This window comes from Halichoerus grypus, chromosome 12, assembly GCF_964656455.1.
Source record: "Halichoerus grypus chromosome 12, mHalGry1.hap1.1, whole genome shotgun sequence".
Taxonomy (NCBI): Eukaryota; Metazoa; Chordata; class Mammalia; order Carnivora; family Phocidae; genus Halichoerus; species Halichoerus grypus.
The window spans coordinates 45,837,285-45,857,655 of record NC_135723.1 but is presented as its reverse complement, the minus strand read 5'-3'; the positions used below and the strand labels follow the sequence as shown (position 1 = coordinate 45,857,655).

The 20,371-nt window shown below is 40.2% G+C and overlaps 1 protein-coding gene across 1 annotated transcript in view; it reads right to left on the bottom strand.

The window, feature by feature from the left end:
- SCIN (scinderin) overlaps positions 1-19,824 on the bottom strand; it is a 77,366-nt gene extending 57,542 nt beyond the window's left edge. The window contains exons 1-3 of the mRNA XM_036085205.2: positions 19,523-19,824; positions 13,008-13,162; positions 7,040-7,201 (exon numbers count right to left, since the gene is read on the bottom strand). Coding sequence (XP_035941098.2) covers positions 7,040-7,201; positions 13,008-13,162; positions 19,523-19,721 — 516 coding nt within the window. The 5' untranslated portion in view covers positions 19,722-19,824. The remainder of the gene's footprint in view (positions 1-7,039; positions 7,202-13,007; positions 13,163-19,522) is intronic.
- Positions 19,825-20,371: the final 547 nt, after the last annotated feature.

Genomic DNA, 20,371 nt, shown 5'->3' with positions numbered 1-20,371 from the left:
AATTTTCCTGCACCTTTAGACATTTCCCATATTGAAATGGTTCTCAGTGTTAACTGTATAATAAAATGACCTGGGGTAGGGCCTAAAAAGTACTTACCCCGAAGTCCCATCCCAAAACTTTAAAATCAGAATCTTCAGGGGTCATATCACACATGCATCAATATTTTAAAAACTTCTTCCTAATGATTCTAATGTGAAACTGTGAGAATGAAAACATAAATCCTAATACCTTGGGAGTTGTCTTTCCTAGTCCCTCATCTATTCTCTAATTGTAATGTGTCTGTGTCTCCATTCCAGCCCTTCCTACCTTCTACCTCGTCATACTCCCAGCTGTGTAGCTGTCTGTGCCTCTCACCATCTGACAGCACCTGGAGGTCAAAGACTATTTGGTTTCCATCTTTATACTCCAGCACCCAGCACACACCAAGTGCACAATAAATACCATTCATCCCTACTTTTGTTGAAGGGTAAATTTTAGAGATTTAACATTAGGTTTATTTTTCCCATTATCTTTTCTTGTTGCCTCAAGGCTTTCTCCTTATAAAACTAGTGGAATGGATTACTTTCAGATAAGGACAAATTTAGCCAGAACAAAGAAGACTTTGCTCAGTTTTTTGTTCTTTTTTTTTTTTTTTAAAGATTTCATTTATTTGACAGAGAGAGACACAGCGAGAGAGGGAACACAAGCAGGGGGAGTGGGAGAAGGAGAAGCAGACTCCTGGCCGAGCAGGGAGCCCGATCTGGGGCTCAATCCCAGGACCCTAGGACCATGACCCGAGCTGAAGGCAGATGCCCAACGACTGAGCCACCCAGGTGCCCCTAGTTTTTTGTTCTAAAATAAACAGTTTAAGTCATAGCAGAGACAAAATTCCAAAAGCCAACATAGGTTTAATTTAAAAGAACCTTGATTTTGTGAGAGTAAAGTTTTCTGAGGGAAGGAGTGAGAATGCAGCAATTTACAGAAAATTGGTTTTACATATCAAGAATCAAGAGTCTCGGCTTTAGGGACTAAAGTGTATTGCAGGAACCACACAGTAGGCAACACTGTGAAATGGTATAAGACTGGTTGGTCAGGTCCAGGAAGAGAAAAGTATGGGGATTACAAGAGAACTAGGAAACTCGATCAGATGCAATGAATCTCTGAGAAGAGCTCAGTACATTCCCCTCCAACACATTTGTCATATATTCATCCATGACCCTGAACATTAGTTAGAAACAACAGTGGGCAGTGTCCATGCAGTCGGACCGATGGGCACTGGTACAATGTGGGTACAGTGTCCCCACAACAGCATGTGGTACGGGAAAAATAAGGCAGAATTCCAGAGAGGCTACTATAATGGCTGACAGAACCAGAAAGGGTGGGCATATCAAAAGACCAAAGTAAGGCCATGAATATTTTCCAGCAAAAGTCTTGGGACAGAGGCCAAAGTTCAAAGCTCAAAGCTCAAGAATTAATGAAACGGCAAGGCCTCAGTGAATGTTAGAGAGGAGTGAGGGCTAAACTATGCAAACCAGACTCACTTCCATTCTCAACCCGGTCCCCCATCCTCAGGCCATAATATCACATACACACATCCCCTATACCTGAGGGATGGAAAAGGGGATGGGTGTGATAAGTTTGATTTGCTTTCATGATAAACAAGGTTCACCTTAATAGGGCAAGATTATTTTATTTTTTTTTTTTTTTAATTTTTTTTTTTTAAGATTTTATTTATTTGCGAGAGAGACAATGAGAGACAGAGAGCATGAGAGGGAGGAGGGTCAGAGGGAGAAGCAGACTCCCTGCTGAGCAGGGAGCCCGATGTGGGACTCGATCCTGGGACTCCAGGATCATGACCTGAGCCGAAGGCAGTCGCTTAACCAACTGAGCCACCAAGGCGCCCAAGATTATTTTATTTTTAACCCTTCTGTGGAAATAGAAGCTTGGCTATGAACACAGGTTGAGCTACAGGTGAAAAAAAGAAAATTATATCTCTATCCACATGACTGCATGAGACTGTATGCTTTGTGTTGGACAGGTGTACATTTGTTGAGTGACTGTAAATTCTGGGTCTTCTAATAAGGACAAAGTGAGTGAGTGAGGTTGATAAATGAATGGACAGGCAATGTGGGAAATGCTCAAGGCAAGTCTGCAAGGTGATAGGAAATATGAGATAAAGGCTTGCCTAATTCTACAGGGGTGCGAGGTGGGACTGGGGAAGGACGGAGGAAGAGACCAAGGAACACATCATAAAAAAAGCAACATTGGAGTTGAATATTTAAAGATGAGATGATATTGGATGCTTTCCAAAGAAAAGTGATAGAGAGCAAGAGTGGATTGTAGGCAAAGGAAACAATGTATACAAAGCAAAAGCATGGTGACTCGAGGGAAAGTGTCATGTGCAGGACAATGAGACAGTATCATGGTGATAAAGAGCATGGGAAGGATTCAGGAGACACTCAGGAGGTAGAAGAGAGTAGGCCCGGTGACCAGTTGAACATAAAGCCTCTGGGAGAAGCCATCTGGATGATTTCTAGATTTGGAGTTTGAGGTCTGAATGACGGGTAGCTCCATTCAACATTATAAGAACAATAAGAGGAGAAATCATTTTGGAATGAGAGGGTGAAGTTGATGAGTTCCATTTTTAGACTTGTTGAGTTTGAGGTTCTTATGATACAAGAAATATCTGGGAGGCAGTCTGAAATGCTGACATAGATCTCCCGTAAGAGTTCTGAGCGAGACTATAAAACTGAGATTTACCAGTGGGTGAGTAGTTGAAGCTTTGGGTGAGGGTAAGTTTGCTCAGGAAGAATGTATAAAAAGACAATGATCAAAAGTGGAATCCTTAAAAAAAACAAAACAAAACAAAAAAAACTTGACGGGGTGGGCAGACCATGCAAAGAAGAATGAGAAAGAATGGCTTGAAAGGGAGGAAAAGCAGGAAGCCAGAGCAGGAGTGAGGCTGAGATAAAAGGGAGTAATCAACAGTGTCAGTTGCAGCACAGGGATGGAGTGGATAATGAACAAAGTGTCCACTGGATTTAGCAGAAGCCATTGCTGCCGTAGGATGAACAGATTCAAAGAAATGGTGGGAGCAAAAGTCAGGAAACGTGGGTTGCGGACCAACTGGTAAATGAGGAAGTGTAGACTGCTGTTTCAAAGCAGCAGGAGGGAACAATGAGAGAGGGGCAATAGGTTATAAATAGCAAGGCGAGTGGGGCAAACTGACCAAACAAGTTAACAAGGAAACGGAACATGCCCAACAGCACAATTAGTAACTCACCACAGAAATTCCTCCGCCTGTGAAATCTGACTCTCCACTACTGGCTGGCTCTGACACATATTTCCAAAAACGTTAGCTCCAGATCCCAAACTTTGAAATTATAGACTCTTTCCATTATCATTCACATTCTGTAGTTACTGATGGCTTTGTTGCAATATATTTAGATGTGATTTTGTGAGTCATTTCTACAACTACCTCAACTACCTCATAGCTTTAAAACTGATGATTGATAAATTCACCAACGTTAAAATACACAGTTCAAAAGCACTTCTCCAAAGATTCAATAAATTCCAAATTGCTAAGATCTAGCCATGTTCCATATTATTTTCTGAGAATACACTAAATACAAGATAGCTTATCCAAATCATCCTCTAAAATGTTGATGATTTCTTAAAGTTCAAAGGGATTAAACAGGTAATTTTATAATCTCATGCTTTTGATCGAGGTGGTTACATGGTCATATCAGGAAATATTTTCTGTAGTCTCAAATCCTGTAACAGCATATGTTTCAAAGGTATATGGCATATCATATTAATACTAGTGATTGTTCATCAAAAAAGTTGACTTCCCCAAACAAAATCAAAATATAGGATTTAGGTTATGTCCATAACCTTAGTTTTGGCCAGCTGGCTCTAGTTGGATGAGAACTTTGGAGGTCCAACCTACTTTTTTCATACCCGGATAATAAAACAAACTTGAAGAAATTGCACTGGCTTCTTTTTGTACTCTCTAATGCAGAAGGTAATTTTGAAATCGTGAACTCATTAAGATTTTATAGTAGAGAAAATTTTGGTCCCATGTCCTTCTTTGTTTACTGTGACACACCCCAAAAATAAAGTCTCCAAGGTAATTGCAAGATCTTATCACCATTCAGAGATTGTTGGCAACATACCAACTGGTTAAAGGTTATTACATAAAAAGAGATCATGTGAATAAACGACTAGAGTGTATGAAGTACTGCTTGATTCCTACCAGGGTATCCCTCTGGGGTATAGTATACTTCTACAACATAAGAGATAATCAGCTATCTCTGCAACAAAATCATTCCATATGTCTCTCTAACCAGGCATGAGAGCAGGAAACAACTTGAAAGTCATTAAAGGTAATTAACTCTATAAAATAAAGATAATTTACTCTTAAACAGATAAATGTCCTTGAATCTCACAATAGAGGCTCTGTCCGTATTATAGGAGGCTGTACTTATTGGTCATACTCCCATGGCAGACATTACCCACGGGAAGACAGAATATGGCACTGGAACCACCATCTGCCTACCACAGCACCCAACCATCTAATCCACTGTGGAAGCACAATACTTGCTCAACAAAATAATGATTTCATTAACAATACTACTTTTAGAAGATTTTAAGCTAGATTAGACATAATTCTGAATTGAGCAGATTCAGAAACTATCGCAACATACTCTGTTATAGAGCCATGCCATCTTATATCCCACCAAGTTAGCTTAGGGTAGTGGAAAGAATGTAAACTAAGAATAGAAAACCACAGGTTCCCCTCAACCTGTATTAATGCAAGTGACTTGCTCCCACCCTCTACGGCTTTTTTTCTCTTGTGAAACCACGATGACAACTGTCATTTCCAGATGTGACTCTGTGTCAGGGGAGAGTGAATCATAGTCAGCTAAGGTTGGAAGCACCATCAGAAATCGGAGTCAAGATGAAAACAATAAATGAGGAAGTTAAGGCTCTGGAGAGGTTAATAACTTGCTCAAGATTAAAGAGCAGGTAGAAAGCTGAACTGGAAGCCATTCATGGTAATTAAAGAGATTATTGCATGTGTGGAGCAATTCCATTACACATGAAAAGCTATTTTAAGAAAGAAGTGTGTTCACATAACGGCAGTGATGAATTACATTATCAACGGAAAGTGTCTCTTCTGTGTAGGGGCCCCAGAGATCATCTAATCGACTTTTATAGATGAGAATCTAAGATTAAAGTCAGCTTGGAGGAAAACTGAGGTCTCTTTTTTCTATGAAAAACACTATCTTCTATGTTAAAACACTTCATAAATTATCAAGGGATAAAGGGCTATAAAAATGTTAGGAGAAGCCGGTTAGGAGAACGGGTTAGCATTTGAAGTTGAAAAGGGCTTTTCCAAGAAACTCACCGTGAGGTTCAGGGCAGTGGTACTGCCATTTTGGGTGCAGATGTCTAAGTGTGACACTGAGAACTGTACTTTGGGCGTTATTAATATGATGATCGCAACTGTGCACACAAGCTGGTGTGATCCAAGATAGCCGAATTACATTAGCAGTAATAAAACTATAGGTGTATCCTAACTGAGAGAAACCCACGAAGTTTATAGCTTGGAGCCATTTTCCAAATGATTTATAACCTTAGCACACTTAATCTCTGTGCTGTTGCTAAGTTAATATTGCCTTAACAGAACCTTGACTGCGGGGCTCCGTTTTCAAAACCCTTAGTGTCCCTTCTCTGTGCACGTGGAAAATAAACTCTTTTGGCTTTTGTCTGATGCTTTTCCCCAAAATACTGCCCATGGAGAGGCAATAAAATAAAATGCTCAGGTGGGAATCAGACATCCCCAGGGTGGAATCCTGGCTTCACCATTCACTGGCTGTGCCCTGGGAGGAAATTCCACAGCCGGTGCAAGCCTCAGGCTAACTGAAGCAGCACTAGTCAGAGCAAGTCTCTGTACAATGCTGAGCACAGAAATGTTCCTGACGACGAGCAGGATGCTGATATACGTGGTGTAATGAGAAGGATGACCATGAGGAGAAGGAAAAGGGCATCATAAAGGCTCTGTGCTCTCCTGCCTTCTCTGCTTCGCCCATGGGTTTTCAATGGTAGAGAATGCCTTTTATTCTAACTTTATTTTATTTCTACCTTACAAAGGTTAAAAGACCCAACTTAAATCCCACCATCTAGAGTCTAGCACAAGACTTTGCAATAATACCGATAATAATGATTTGCGGCGCCTGGGTGGCTCAGTCGGTTAAGCTTCTGCCTTCAGCTCAGGTCATGATCCCAGGGTCCTGGGATCGAGCCCCGCATCTGGCTCCCTGCTCAGCGGGGAGCCTGCTTCTCCCTCTCCCTTTGCCCCTCCCCCTCGTTTGTGCTCTCTCCCTCTCTCTCTCAAAATAAATAAATAAAATCTTTAAAAAAATAATTATTAGTAAGTATACGTGAACTCAGAGGGGCCTCTTTTCTTGGAAAAAAACATAAGTCAGATATTGCCCATCCCATTAAGATGATACTTAATATCTATACTTGTGCCTTTTCTCTTAATACCCTAAAATAATTAAAAAGTATGAAATAGTATGGTGTAGTAAATGTGTGATATATATCCCAAAATATCCCCTAAAATCTCCTCAGGCAAGCTGTTTAGACTCATCCTATGTCCATTTGAAATCCTAGAAACTTTGCTTTCTGGAGGAAATTCCATTTGCCCCTCAAATAATGTTTTCCCACACCCAATTAAGGACAAAAATAATTAGCGGAAGCTCCATTCAGACAGAGGGTAAATATATTAAAAATTATTCTATGTGTGTTCTATGGTAGGAAGAACTAAATCATTACTCCATGCTAAACCTATCAAAGAAAATAAAAACTTTGAAGTCTCACTTTGTGTGATTTAAATACTTGCCAATTCATCCTATGATATGATTGCCTCTCACATAAACATGACCTGTTCCCTGTGTGTCGAAAATGTGATTATCCTCCACGGCACGTACATCTGATTTGATCTGAACACAATTCACTCTCCGTTAGACGTCTGCATGTGTGTGTAATACTTACAGTGCCAAGGTCAATGATGAAGCAGTCGCCCTTGTTGAAACTGTCCCAGCTAAGGGGAACTTCCGTGGCCCTGACCACTCTCCGACCCTTCACATGCAGGAGCCTCTTAGCGGTCAAGTCATTTGTGAGAACATGATTTAGTCCAGATGCCACACCTCCGGCCTGATCAGTGGGAGGAAGAGAGAAAACAAAACAAAAAGAGATGAGGCTTCTAACTAGACACAAAAACACATAAAACCACAGGTGTACGTGCCAAAGACAAAATAGCCACCTCAGAGCACGTGAAGCAGTAAGTATGCAGAAGAGAATGCCTTGGCAAATCAACCCATTTTTTTTTTTCTTTTAAGGCCTTTTGTCCTTCCTGTTTTAATCATTCAACTTAACATTGCAGGTATTTACTAAGAACCTTCAGTGGATAAAACCTGTGACATAAATGAAAAGAAGCAGTAGCTCGTGTCCTTTGGGAACGAATGATTCTAAAACCATTAAGTGAGAGGCAGACAAGATTTCAGGGAAGAAGACAGGAGGATAGAGGAGAGTCAGAGGTAACAACAGCAAGTGAGGAGAGAACTAGCCACCCCAAAATTCCCATGCCCCACACAGTGTTAGGACACAGAAGGGGAGTTGAGTCCTGGCCAGATGTGGGTGGATCCTATTTATGATCTTTGTTTTAACATTATATATTTAAAAAAAATTTTTAAATATATAGAGAGGGGACACAAGCAGGGGGAGTGGGAGAGGGAGAAGCAGGCTTCCCGTTGAGCAGGGAGCCCGATGTGGGGCTCGATCCCAGGACCCTGGTATCATGACCTGAGCTGAAGGCAGACGCTTAACGACTGAACCACCCAGGTGCCCCTACATCGTTAGTTTTTGATGTAGTGTTCCATGATTCATTGTTTGCATATAACACCCAGTGCTCCATGCAGTACGTACCCTCTTTAATATCCATCACCAGGCTAACCCATCCCCCGACCCCCCTCCCCTCTAGAACCCTCAGTTTGTTTCTCAGAGTCCATAGTCTCTCATGGTTCGTCTCCCCCTCCGATTTCCCCCCCTTCATTTTTCCCTTCCTGCTATCTTCTTCTTCTTCTTTTTTTTTTTTAACATATAACGTATTATTTGTTTCAGAGGTACAGGTCTGTGATTCAACAGTCTTACACAATTCACAGCGCTCACCATAGCACATACCCTCCCCAATGTCTATCACCCAGCCACCCATAAAAACTGTTTTTCCTTCCTTCTTTCTTTTTTCATTCATTCATTCTTTCTTTCTCTCCCTTTTTACTTTATTTCTTTCTCTCCCTCTCTCTTTTTCTTTCTTTATTTCTCTCTTTCTCTTTCTTTCTTTCTTTCTTTCTTTTTCTTTCTTTCTTTCTTCTTTCTCTTTCTCTCTCTCTCTTTTTTTCTTTAAATGCCAGGGTGCCCTGCGGTTTTCTATTCTTAGTTTACATTCTTTCCACTACCCTAAATTTGGTTGTACATCCCAAAAGAAAACTATATTCAATTAAAAAATGCTAAGGAGGGGCGCCTGGGTGGCTCAGTCGTTAAGCCTCTGCCTTCGGCTCAGGTCATGATCCCGGTGTCCTGGGATCGAGCCCCACATCGGGCTCCCTGCTCGGCGGGAAGCCTGCTTCTCCCTCTCCCACTCCCCCTGCTTGTGTTCCCTCTCTCGCTGTGTCTCTCTCTGTCAAATAAATAAATAAAATCTTTAAAAATAAATAAATAAATAAATAAATAAATAAATAAAATGCTAAGGAAAACAATGAACTATATCAACTACATCTTCTTGTCTTATTTGAAATCAGCTTTTACCTTTTTACTTTTCCCTTTAATTAAATGTTAGAAATGATAATCTTTATTTATTCCCACAATTAATTATGAGGTAATGTGCATAATAAAGATGCGGTGTAAGCAAATCACTTTTATTGCTCAAAGGCCTCCTGCAATAATATGGTAAGAAAATTAGCAGTATAGGAAACCTATAAAATGATCCAATTTTCAAAATTTATTCATAGGGATGCCTGAGTGGCTCAGCTGGTTAAGCATCGGACTCTTGATTTTTTAGCTCAGGTCATGGTCTCAGGGTCATGAAATCGAGCCCCACATCGGGCTCCATGTTCAGTGCGGGGTCTGCTTGTCCCTCTCCCTCTGCTCCTCTCCCTGTGTGTGCTCTCTCTCTCTCAAATAAATAAACAAAATATTTTTTAAAAATTTATTCATAAACATATATAGTAAATCCAGAGAAAGAAGTTAAGCTGCCTATGTAATCATTAGCACATTCCTGAAATTTCCACTGACTTTATTTTTTTTTTTAAGATTACATATTTATTTATTTGTCAAAGAGAGAGAGAGAGCACAAGCAGGGGGAGCTGCAGACGGAGAAGCAGGCTTCCCGCTGAGCAAGGAGCCTGAGGTGGGAATCATCCCAGGACCCTGGCATCATGACCTGAGCTAATGGCAGACATTTAACCAACTGAGCCACCCAGGTGCCACGAAATTTCCACTGACTTTAAATTACCACCATTTTCCAGGAAAAGAGAAAAGACCCTCATGAATAGAAAGGTTTTATTACAATAGGCTAAAAGTTGACTTCAGGACAATTATAACCACAAATTTTATGAACTATATAATAATTTCTCAGTCCATAATGTTATCAAGATTGCCATAAATGAACAAACTATTATACAATAAAAATAAACACAAGTTTTCATCTATATACTACTGTTCTTGGCCACTTCACTTTTCAAAAAAATAAGTACACTGTGATCTGATAAACAGTGTAAGAACGCTGTGATCTGAAAAAAGTTATAAAATATAAAACAGACTGAGGATACCTACATAACATTTAAGCTACTGTCATATAGTGAACCATCAGAGTGATATATAGTCTGTGAACATTTAACAGTACTTTAAAAATTAATTTTGTCTTAATAAAATTTGATGTGAAAAAGGCACAAAAGAAAAACTGTAAGTTTCATATATGTTGGTATTTGATAGTAAGTATTTCTGGAATAGTGTTTGAATTAACCCTAGAAGCTCCCAGTCTCTTTCTACCTTCACACAGCAGAATGAAAGCAAGGTGGATGATCGTCTAAATCAGTGACACCATAAACACAGTTTTGCTGGCTGATGGATGTTTGATGGTCACTATTTACAATCATGGCTAAGAGCCGGGTCTTGTTGAGCTTGGGAAAGAGATTTCATATAAAGAAGCAGTGGTAAGGGAGGCCTGGGTGCCTCAGTCGGTTAAGGGTCTGCCTTTGGCTCAGGTCACGGTCCCAGGGTCCTGGGATCGAGTCTCCCAGGTCGGGCTCCCTGCTCAGCGGGGAGTCTGCTTCTCCCTCTGCCTGCCGCTTCCACTGCTTGTGTGCTCGTGCTCTCTCTCTCTGACAAATAAATAAATACGATCTTTAAAAAAGGAAAAAAAAAAAAGGAAGTAGTGGTAAATATTACTCCTCTAGAACTCCCCCAGCCTAAAAAGCCTCATAAAAAGAAACCTCAGGTGAATTAAATGACCTGATAAGATGGTCTTAATGTTGCCTCGCTGAATCTTTCCCTTATACACGGCAACTAAATATGGCAGCTGCTGGCTTGGTAATGGTAGGCTTGGCCAAACTGTGTCCATTCCAAACAGACACAATACCCTGTTTCACAGAGTAATCTTAAATAAAAAAATTCATCCTGATATTTGAGCCATTTATTTATATTGAGAGCATCATAGTATAGTGATTACTAGCTTAGGCACTGAAGTCAGATGGTCACCCAGTCACATATCCACTGTTAGACCTTGTTAAGTTACATAGTTTCTCAAAGCTTTTGTTTACTTATCTTAATAGGGTGACAATGATAGAAACTGCACCTAGGGGGTGTTATTTGGATGAAATGAGATAATAGACATGAAGTGCTTAGCACATTCTTGTAAGTATGAAATTAAGTACAACATAGTGGTCTTTGCTATTCTGGGATACCTGGGTGGCTTAGTTGGTTAAGCATCTGACTCTTGATTTCAGCTCAGATCATGATCTCAGGGTCATGAGATTGAGCCCCGTGTTAGGCTCTGAGCTCAGCATGGAGTTTGGTTGAGATTCTCTCCCTCTCTCCTTCTGCCTCTGCCCCTTCCCCTGCTTGTATCCTCTCTCTCTCCTTCTCTCTCAAAATAAATAAGATCTTTAAAAAAACAGTCTTTGCTATTCTGGGTGGCAAATTATCCTTGCTTCCAAATTTCTTATCAAGTACTTTGCAACTGCACACATTGTCATCTGCTCAATGTCACTAATGATAAGATAGTGAACTGATCTATTTGCTGATAAATTTGACCTCCATTAGCAAATACCATCTTTCTAAAAAATGCTGATTTGTAAGTGATTTTAATGTAGAAGATAATTACCTTATAACTGTAAAATTGCTTTTTCATGTCCACCTTTAAATATATATCCAGGAGTTTGATTTCAGAGGTCCTGCTAACAGCCAGAAGGATTAATAATATCACAATTTCCTACTGACTGTATATGCACGTTATTATTTAATTTGATCCCTAATCCTTACAACACCTGTATGAGGAAGCTGTTGTTATACCCATTATATATTTGAGGAAACAGCACAGAAAGCTTACTTGCCCTGAAGTAAACAAGTCATATGTAGCAGAAATGGGTCATAACCAAGATGTTGTCACATTACATGCTTTTAGTAACTACATGACCCAGCTTATTCAAAATGTTGGTTTCATTGACATAAAGGAAGTTTCAGGATCATTTGACATAAACTGTAGGAACTCATGTGAATTAAATGAAATGAGAAGTCATACATACATTGTTTCATATCTAGGGTTGTTCATAACCTAGAGTGAAAAACATCATTTCAAGAGAGAAGAGAATTTATATGTGTTTATCCTCACCTCAATAGCATCACAAAATATTCACTGAGGCTCTGATCAGGCAAAAGTAGAAATAAACCCTGGCATTGTAGTAGATAAATTCAATACATATTCAGAATTCTAGTTTAGCTCTGAGGTTTTAAGTCTTTAGTAAGCTAACAGGCTTAAAGGGTGAGGCGGTGGGGTCTGCAGAAGACCTGCTGGAGCATGTCTGATTTTGAAAAGGATTGCTTCTGAAATGTTTGTCTAGGGAGGTATTTCTCACACTGTAACTGAACACTCTTGGGGGTAGGGGACATTGTGAAGAGTGGCCAGTCCACAAGGGTCATGGAGGGAATTCCCAAAAAAAAAAAAGGCTGTCTTTCACTGAAGGTTGCCTTAAAAGAATACAACTACTTAACTTGTTTTTTTTCTTTTTCCCCCAGAAGAAAAGCTGGTTGATGATCAGTGTTTCAGGCCAAAACACATAAATTGTGTGCATGTGTGTGTAGCAGTGTGGGTATATTTGACTTTGTGAGGCTGAACCACACATATATTTAACTCAATGGTTTGTTTCATTTGTATCATTTCCAAGATCAAACCACACTATTTGAGAAATGTGTGTATAGTTCTTTCTATAGAAGTAGCTGGAATTATAATTGTTATAAATATTGCATTAAGACATTCCAGAACAACTGAGATTCCCAAGTCTTGGGTCATTTGCAGCAACTTCAGAGGTTCTCTAGAATGGCATTAACAGAAATTGTGAATACCCAAGTTGCTAATATTTAATTATCGAAGTAACTCCACAAAATTTTAAAGGGCTTTCTTGTGACAACATTACTGAAAGCTCTTAACTTTATTAAAAATTAACCTATTAAATGAAATCAATCCAGAACATTTCACATATTACACTCATGTTCCACAAACATTTATTGAGTACCTACTATGTATCCAGCAGGTACTAGTATATATCAGTAAACAAAACAGATTGAAACAAAAACAAAACAAAAAAACCCTGCCCTCAATGAACTTCCACTCTCTGAAGACATGAGGTGTGGATGCATAGGAAGAGAAAGGGGGTCATAATGGAAAGAGTTCAAGGAAGCGGCTTACCTTGTATTTCAGACCTCCTTTGAAGTAGCCAACAAAATCAGTAGATTCATAGCCTTGAAGTTCTCTACTCTGCACTGGCTTGCCTCCCAAATAGTCATCCATCTGAACAGTAAAGATGGCAGCCGCTGTGCTTTCATCCTGAGTACACTCCTTTCCTGAAACAGCAAAGGACAGCACTGCATTTCTCAAGCCAGGAAAATGACTAAGGCAGAATTTTTGATATGAAAGGCTCAGAAATTTTCTTTGAATTATATATACATCAATACAATAAACCGTCTTCAGCAGAACAATCTTTTGACAGAAATGTTGTAATATAAAAATATTATTTTGTTAATAGCTACAAGAATTGTTTTGTTCTTGCTTTTCAATTCTTTTTAAAAACTGTTTAAAAGAAGCACTGCTGGGGGCACCTGGGTGGGACAGTCGGTTAACTGTCCTACTCTTGGTTTTGGCTCAGGTCATGATCTCAGGGTCGTGGAATGGAGCCCCATGTTGGGCTCCGTGCTCCTTGCAGAGTCTGCTTGGGACCCTCTCTCTCCCTCACCCTCTGCCCCTCCCGTTCATGCTCTCTCTCCCTCCCTCTCTCTCTCTCTAAAATAAATAAGTTAATCTTAAAAAAAACAACACATAACACTGCTATCTGTATATGCTCAAGAAGATATAGCACTATACTCTAGTAGGATTCAGATTCATTTGCTAATCAGATCAGACTATGAGAATGTTTTCCAATTGTTTTAGCTTTTATTAGCATCAATATGCCAATATGTTAATATTTGTAAGGAATATGAACATCATAGGCCATAGATAAATAGCTTTAGAAAAGCAAGTGGTTTTTAGAATGGGAAAATGAATATCACTTGACCTTATCCCTATTTTTAAGTCCTAGTGCCCCCACTTCATTATTTTATTGGTGTAAGATCATATTCTCTACGTGGAAAGGGAGAATAAGAGATTAATAAGATTCACATCTTATTAATCTTAATAAGATTCACATCTATTGAATGTGAATGTGGTCACAGGTGTTATTAACCCAAGAATTTAACACACAACACACATTTAATTTTCACAGTTCTAGTATAAATCCCATCCAGGCAACCTCGCTGAGGTCAAAACACCAATTCTTCAGCACCGGCATCTTCTATGTGCCCAAGGATCCGAGCCAGTCCTGAGGGAAACTCAAATTCAAAACCCTTACTACATAGGAGCTGTGTAAAAATCATCAATGATTCTAGAAATAATAATAGCCAACATTTATACATTTATACTATCCTTGATATGGGCCAGATACTGTGCTAGTGGTTTACATGGATGATCTCATTTAATCTTCAAGCTAACACATGCAGCAAAAATATTTTCCACTACGTACAACAGACCCAGTAAAGGCTTCGAGAGGCCAAGTAACATCATAAAGTTGACCTCTGGTAGAACATGACACAGAGGCAGGTTTCTGTGATTCTGAAGCACAGGCTCTTAGAAACTACAATAGCAATTGATAGTTTTTTACACTCAGAATTTCATTAGCAGTAACATTTTGTGGTGACTGGGTTATGCTATTTTCCTCCGCAGATAACTGATGTAGAAAAGTTTAGAAGCCGTAACAATACTACGGTTCACAGGAAACCCCAATTGAGAGTATTCACCAGAGCTGAAAGGGAAACAGCTATATTAATGGAAGAACTGTATTTCTTTACATTCCTCCCTTACTCTCAAAGGGAACCTGTGTAGCAACTTATCTTCTCAGGAAAAGAATCCACTAGCTGTAAGAGTATTTGACATGGTAACAATTTTATAAACTTGTGGTCACAGGAAAAAAAACACATATGCGACTTTGCAGTCAGAAAGAACATTAGTGCCATTCTGCCCACTTTCCCATCCATAAATGAGAATACTAATAAAGACATAGATGTAGATTTGCACAGAGATGTTTTAAGAGGGAAGTTTAAATCAAGATTAATATCGAAAGTGTTAAGGATAATGTGTTTGACATAAACATTCTTACTTGAGCACAAGTTGAAACGCAAATTTCTTTACACGGATATAAATGGACAGGCATGCAATTAATGAATGAACTGAAAGTAAGTTAATTAAATTATGCTATCATTTTTTTGATGCTTGTGTACTGTGCTGGGCCAAGGCATATCAGTATGAATAAACTAGAATCCTTGCTCTAAAGAAGTTGAAAGATCCTAAAGAAGCCAATACCAGCCTTCGAATGTGAAAACTAGAATCCAATTCAGTGATATCATGATGCAGTTTTAGCAATGTTCAGGAACATATGAACTTGCTCTATGAATTTTGCTTATGACCTCATTTATTTTCCCTTTTCTGATGTCTTTTACCAATGTCTTTCAAGTTATGATATGTTCTTTTGTGTTATGTTATTTTATATTCTGTTGCCTTACATTATATTTGTACATATGCGGCAAACTTCCTAAAATTGTTTTGGGGATGTGATGACAGGTACATGATCTATATGCTAAAAATTATACAATGTTAATGAAAAAAATCAAAGACCTTAATAAATATAAAGACATAGTGTTCAAAAAAAAAAAAAAAGACATAGTGTTCATGGACTGTAAGACCCAATATAATAAAGATGTTAATTTTCCCCAAGTTGATCTACAAGTTTAACACGATTCCTATAAAAATCATAGGAAGGTTCATTTGGATTATATAAGTTTACTGTAAAATTTATATGAAAAGGCACAGGCCCTGAAAGAGTTAAAATATCTTGACAAAGAAAAATAAGAGGAATAACTCTATCTGATATTAAGGTTTACTATACAGGTACAATAATTAAGACAGTGTGGTATTGGTAGGAGGAGAGACATAGATCGACAGACCAAACTCCCCCCATTGGTAACATTTTTCAAACTAGAGTATAGTCTCGTATACCACAATATACTAAACCACAAGCATATAAGCACAGTATAGTACAGAATGCAAAAATCAGGATATTGAGGCTGATACAATCCACTTATCTTTCTCATATTTCCCCAGTTTTACCTGTACTCTTCTATGTGTGTTTAGTTCTCTAAATCACCTGTAAATTCATGTATTCATCATCCCAGTCAAGATACTATATAGTTATATCACCAAAAAATCCCTTAAGTTGCCCTTTTATAACTACCCCATCTCCCACCTGTATCACCCCCTCCCCACCCCATCCCTAACCTCTGATAACAACAAATCTAAACTTGTTATTTCAAATATGTTATATAAATGGAATCACACAGTATGGAACCTTTTGGCATTGGTTTTTTTCACTCAGAATAATTTACTGGGGATTCATCTGAATTGTATGTATCAATAGTTTGTTCCTTTTTCTTGCTGAGTAATATTCTCTGTTATAGATATGCCACAATTTGATTAATCAGTCACTCGTGGAAGGATATCTGGACTGAATCAAGTTTTTGTCTATTCAAATAAGGCTGCTATGGACATGTGTAGGTTTTTACATGAATATAAATTTTCATTTCTCTGGAATAAACGCCCATGAATGCAATTGCTGGGTCATATGGTAGTTGCAAGTTTAGTTTTGTAAGAAACTGTCAAACTCTTCTTCATAATGGCTGTACCATTTTATATTCCCCCCCCAAGCAATGTATAAAAATCTGGTTTCTCAGCACCCTCACCAGCCCTTATATATTATAAGTTCCTTGAATTATACACTGTATATTGTAATCTAATTCTTTGGATTCCCTGTGCCTTGCATAGAAGCTAGCACAGACCAGATATACTACAAATGTTTACTGCTCTCAAATACATTTATGTAAAGTTTAAAACTGGAAAAGAGAAATGATGAGGGTGGGTGTTTGTAGCGTAGGTCCAGGATGTGACTGAGTAGCTTTATCATCCAGCTGTGCTCATAGACATGATGCTCTAAGTAACGAGAAGCAGAAGGTAGATGCATTTAAACGGCTAGGTACAAAGCTGAAATGGTTTTTATGGAAGGACCAGTGCAACAACTTTTAAGTTATATGCAACAAATTCTTACTTAGTAAAGTAAGTAAAAGAGAAAATAATAAAAGGAAATAATCTGAGATACGTGAGGGTATCATGGAAAGCCTCTGAGAGACAAGGCAGGAAAGAGGACTCTTTAGTTTCTGAGTTTAGTTCTAGTTTAGTGATTTCCTTTAGTTAAACTTCCTTTCCCCCTGAACTTTCAGCTCTCCCTCTTGGAACGTTTCCTCAATCTGTCTCTCTGATTAATCCTCATGAATTCACCCAAATTTAGGTCTTAGGGTAGAAGATTTTGGATGAAATCCAGCTTGCTTCCGGGAACTAAAGTAGGAAGAGCTGCCGAACAATTCCATCGAAAGGCCCAGTGGACCATTTTACTCTAAACTTTTCCACGTTCCCCAGGATTCTCTCTTGGACAAGATCCCTTCCAATCACCCTCATTTTCCTTTTTTCTGTCACAGCTTCTCTCCTTCCCTGCTTCCCCATAACTATAGACACTGTCTCTTTCACAGCGTTTAGCCGTTCTGCCTGTGTTATATCACTTTTTGTCTTATTGTATCTTTGAGATTATAAACTTTCGGAGAAGGTTCGTAAATCAGTCACATGCAGAAATGCCTTACACAATGCTGGGCACATTGAATAATTATTGAATGAATTAACTTATTAATTAACACACTATTAACTTCAGTTTTAGTAGATCTTGACAATCATGAAGTGTTTTTGCCCAAAGCATTTTCTATTACAGTTTTCAAAATTGGTGAGCACTAAATGAATGATTGAGTTAATGTGAATCTGTAAACCCTAAAAAACAATTTGTTTAATGAGCGAGCTTCTTTGGATAAGAAAGAACCCATAGAATAACCACCACTACCCCCCAAAAACCCCCACAAACTGTGTTCAAAGCCTCTTGCAGTCTTCTGACAAACTGTTGTCTACAGCAAGATATGAGGTCCCTTCATATCTTAATTCACCAAAATTACAAATGTGGCATTTCAGACGCTTTTATTCATTCTAGATCCAAGTTCTGAATAGAAAGACCAAGATGAGGACATTACTATTCTATCTGGCATCATTCATTCATGAACATGGTTTTATATTAACGTTTCAGTGATTTCTGGTATAAAATATAAGTAGATCATTGTCTATTTATCGTAGGAATAGTGACACTGCACTGGGAAACCAAAAAGTGTTTGGAACTCAGCTTGAGCTTCGTCAAGCAAGCACAAAATTTTAACATCAAACGCTATAATAAAAACAATCCTTCTCCCTCTTTGTATTTCTCACTTGGAGTGTCTGTTTCAGGGGTTCACTACCATTGAGAACATCACTTCTTAATCGTTTCTGCCATGTTATTTCTTAAGTTCTTCAGATGTTAGAAATAAAAATGATGGCTTTTCAAGGACTTCAAAATGCGTGTGTGTGTGGTTTTGTGTGGTCTCCCCACAGGCTCAGGAATAAAGCTAAAAATAAAGAACGAGAAGTCCAGGGGAGGCAAGCTAATTTTAAAAGAAGGCCCTAAGTCTCAGATAATCGGCACGTTGTTAGACGGGGTGTGTCCACTGGCACAGGATCCTACAGGGAGAGGTTGGACGTTCAGGATGTTTACGAGTAAAAGTAGAAGGTGGAAAAAGTAGAACACACAAGGCCCAGTATTCTGACAACCTGGCGCAAGTGCCGCCCAAAATAATTACTATTGCTGAAGGAGCTGTTTTGTTTCACATTGTGTCCTTGTTCAAATAGATAAATAACAATAATACAAATAACTATTATAATAAAGCAACTCATTTAAATAATACATGTGCCATATAAAGCTATTTATTTATATTGACAAGATCTGTATTTTTTTCTCTTTTCCACCCAGGGTCGCCAACATCCTGATCAGCAGGAATTTCTGTTAGCCGACCGTGTGAGCAGTGTGGAGCAAGTGGATTCTGATTTAAAGTCGCCCAGAGCATTAACTGCCAAAATGTGTGGAGAAATATAAGCTGGGGCCCAAGGGCAAAAAATTAAATTAACTAGAGAAAAGGGAGGCGGGGGTGTGTGTGGGGGGGTACCTCTCCACAGCTGCGGCGGATTCCTACAAACTTGTTTGACTTCATCTCCTCCCTGACAGGGAAACCAGGACTGAACTTGTCGGAAGGTGAGCGGGGCTTGGTCAGAGCCAGGGTGCGCTAAGCAGCGGCCCTGCGCGGGAGCGCGGTTTCCAAACTGGAAGATGCAAGGGGGAGAAGCGAGAGGAACCAGCCTCCAAGCCCGGGAGACCGGCCTGACAGAGGTCAAAGCCCGTGGGGTAAGACTGCTTCCGACCACTCTGTGCCCCGCGTTTGCAGCCGCGTTCTCAAGAGCGGACTCTGGCGTGGAGAAGGCGGCCAGCCCAAAGGGGGCCGCCCGGAGGGGACGCGACAGGCGCGACGGGTCCCAGGCCCTTCCCGTGTGCGGTTCCCCTCTCCCCCCACCCCACCCCCACCTCCAGCCTGCCAATCTCAGCCTCCCGCGGCCTCGCCCCTCCGCGACCTGGGCGCGTCGGGGTCCCGCTGCCTGCACCCCCTTACCCAGCCAGAAGTGCAGGCGGTAGGTGAAGCCCCGGCTCGCCTTGGCGGTGTGCAGCACCAGGTAGGCATCCCCGACGTAAAAGTCGCCGTAAGCGCTCTGGGGCACCGGCACGAGCTCGAGCTTCTCGACCCGCCAGACCTGCAGCCCCGCCTGCTTGCCCGCTCGGGCGAACTCCTCGTGGTACAGGCCCTGGGACATGGCTCCGACAGGCACTGCTCCGGAAAGGGACGCGCGATCAAGTCGATCCCGAAGTGGGACTAATCCGAGACCGGCCGGAGGGACCCGGCTCGCCGCGACTTTATAGGACTCGCCCTGCGGGGGGCGGGGCTCGGAAGCGGGAGGGGCCAAGTGCCCGAGCCCCAGTCGCTCCGGGAGTAGGGCATCCCTTTCCATTCTCATAGCTGCGCCTAGCACCAAACTTCTACGCCCTACTCCGAGTTAGCAGGAGGATCAGAATCTCAGAAATCCTGAGATCCGGAGGGAATTTACAGAAATTCCTGAAACTGCCTCCTAGTCTAAGGAAGGACATTTCTTTCTGGTAACACATGGAGGAGATCAACAATTTAAACTCTGGTGGGCGCATCCTTCTTTAAAAAAAAAAAAAAAAAAATGGCTGTCCAGGCAACAGTCATCTTCGTCACCAACTCCTTCATTTCACTGGCCAGTCTCTCCATTCCTGATAGCCGAAATTTCTGTCTTGATCTTTCCAATTTGAAAATGCTGTGACAAACAAAAATGTCAGCTTTCTTGGAGGGGATGAAAACCTGGAAGGCTGATGCCAGTCCTATGCAGAGGACCGAGCTCTTGTAAATCCCCTGGGGTTCAGGAGCTGTGTTTTTGCCACCGGC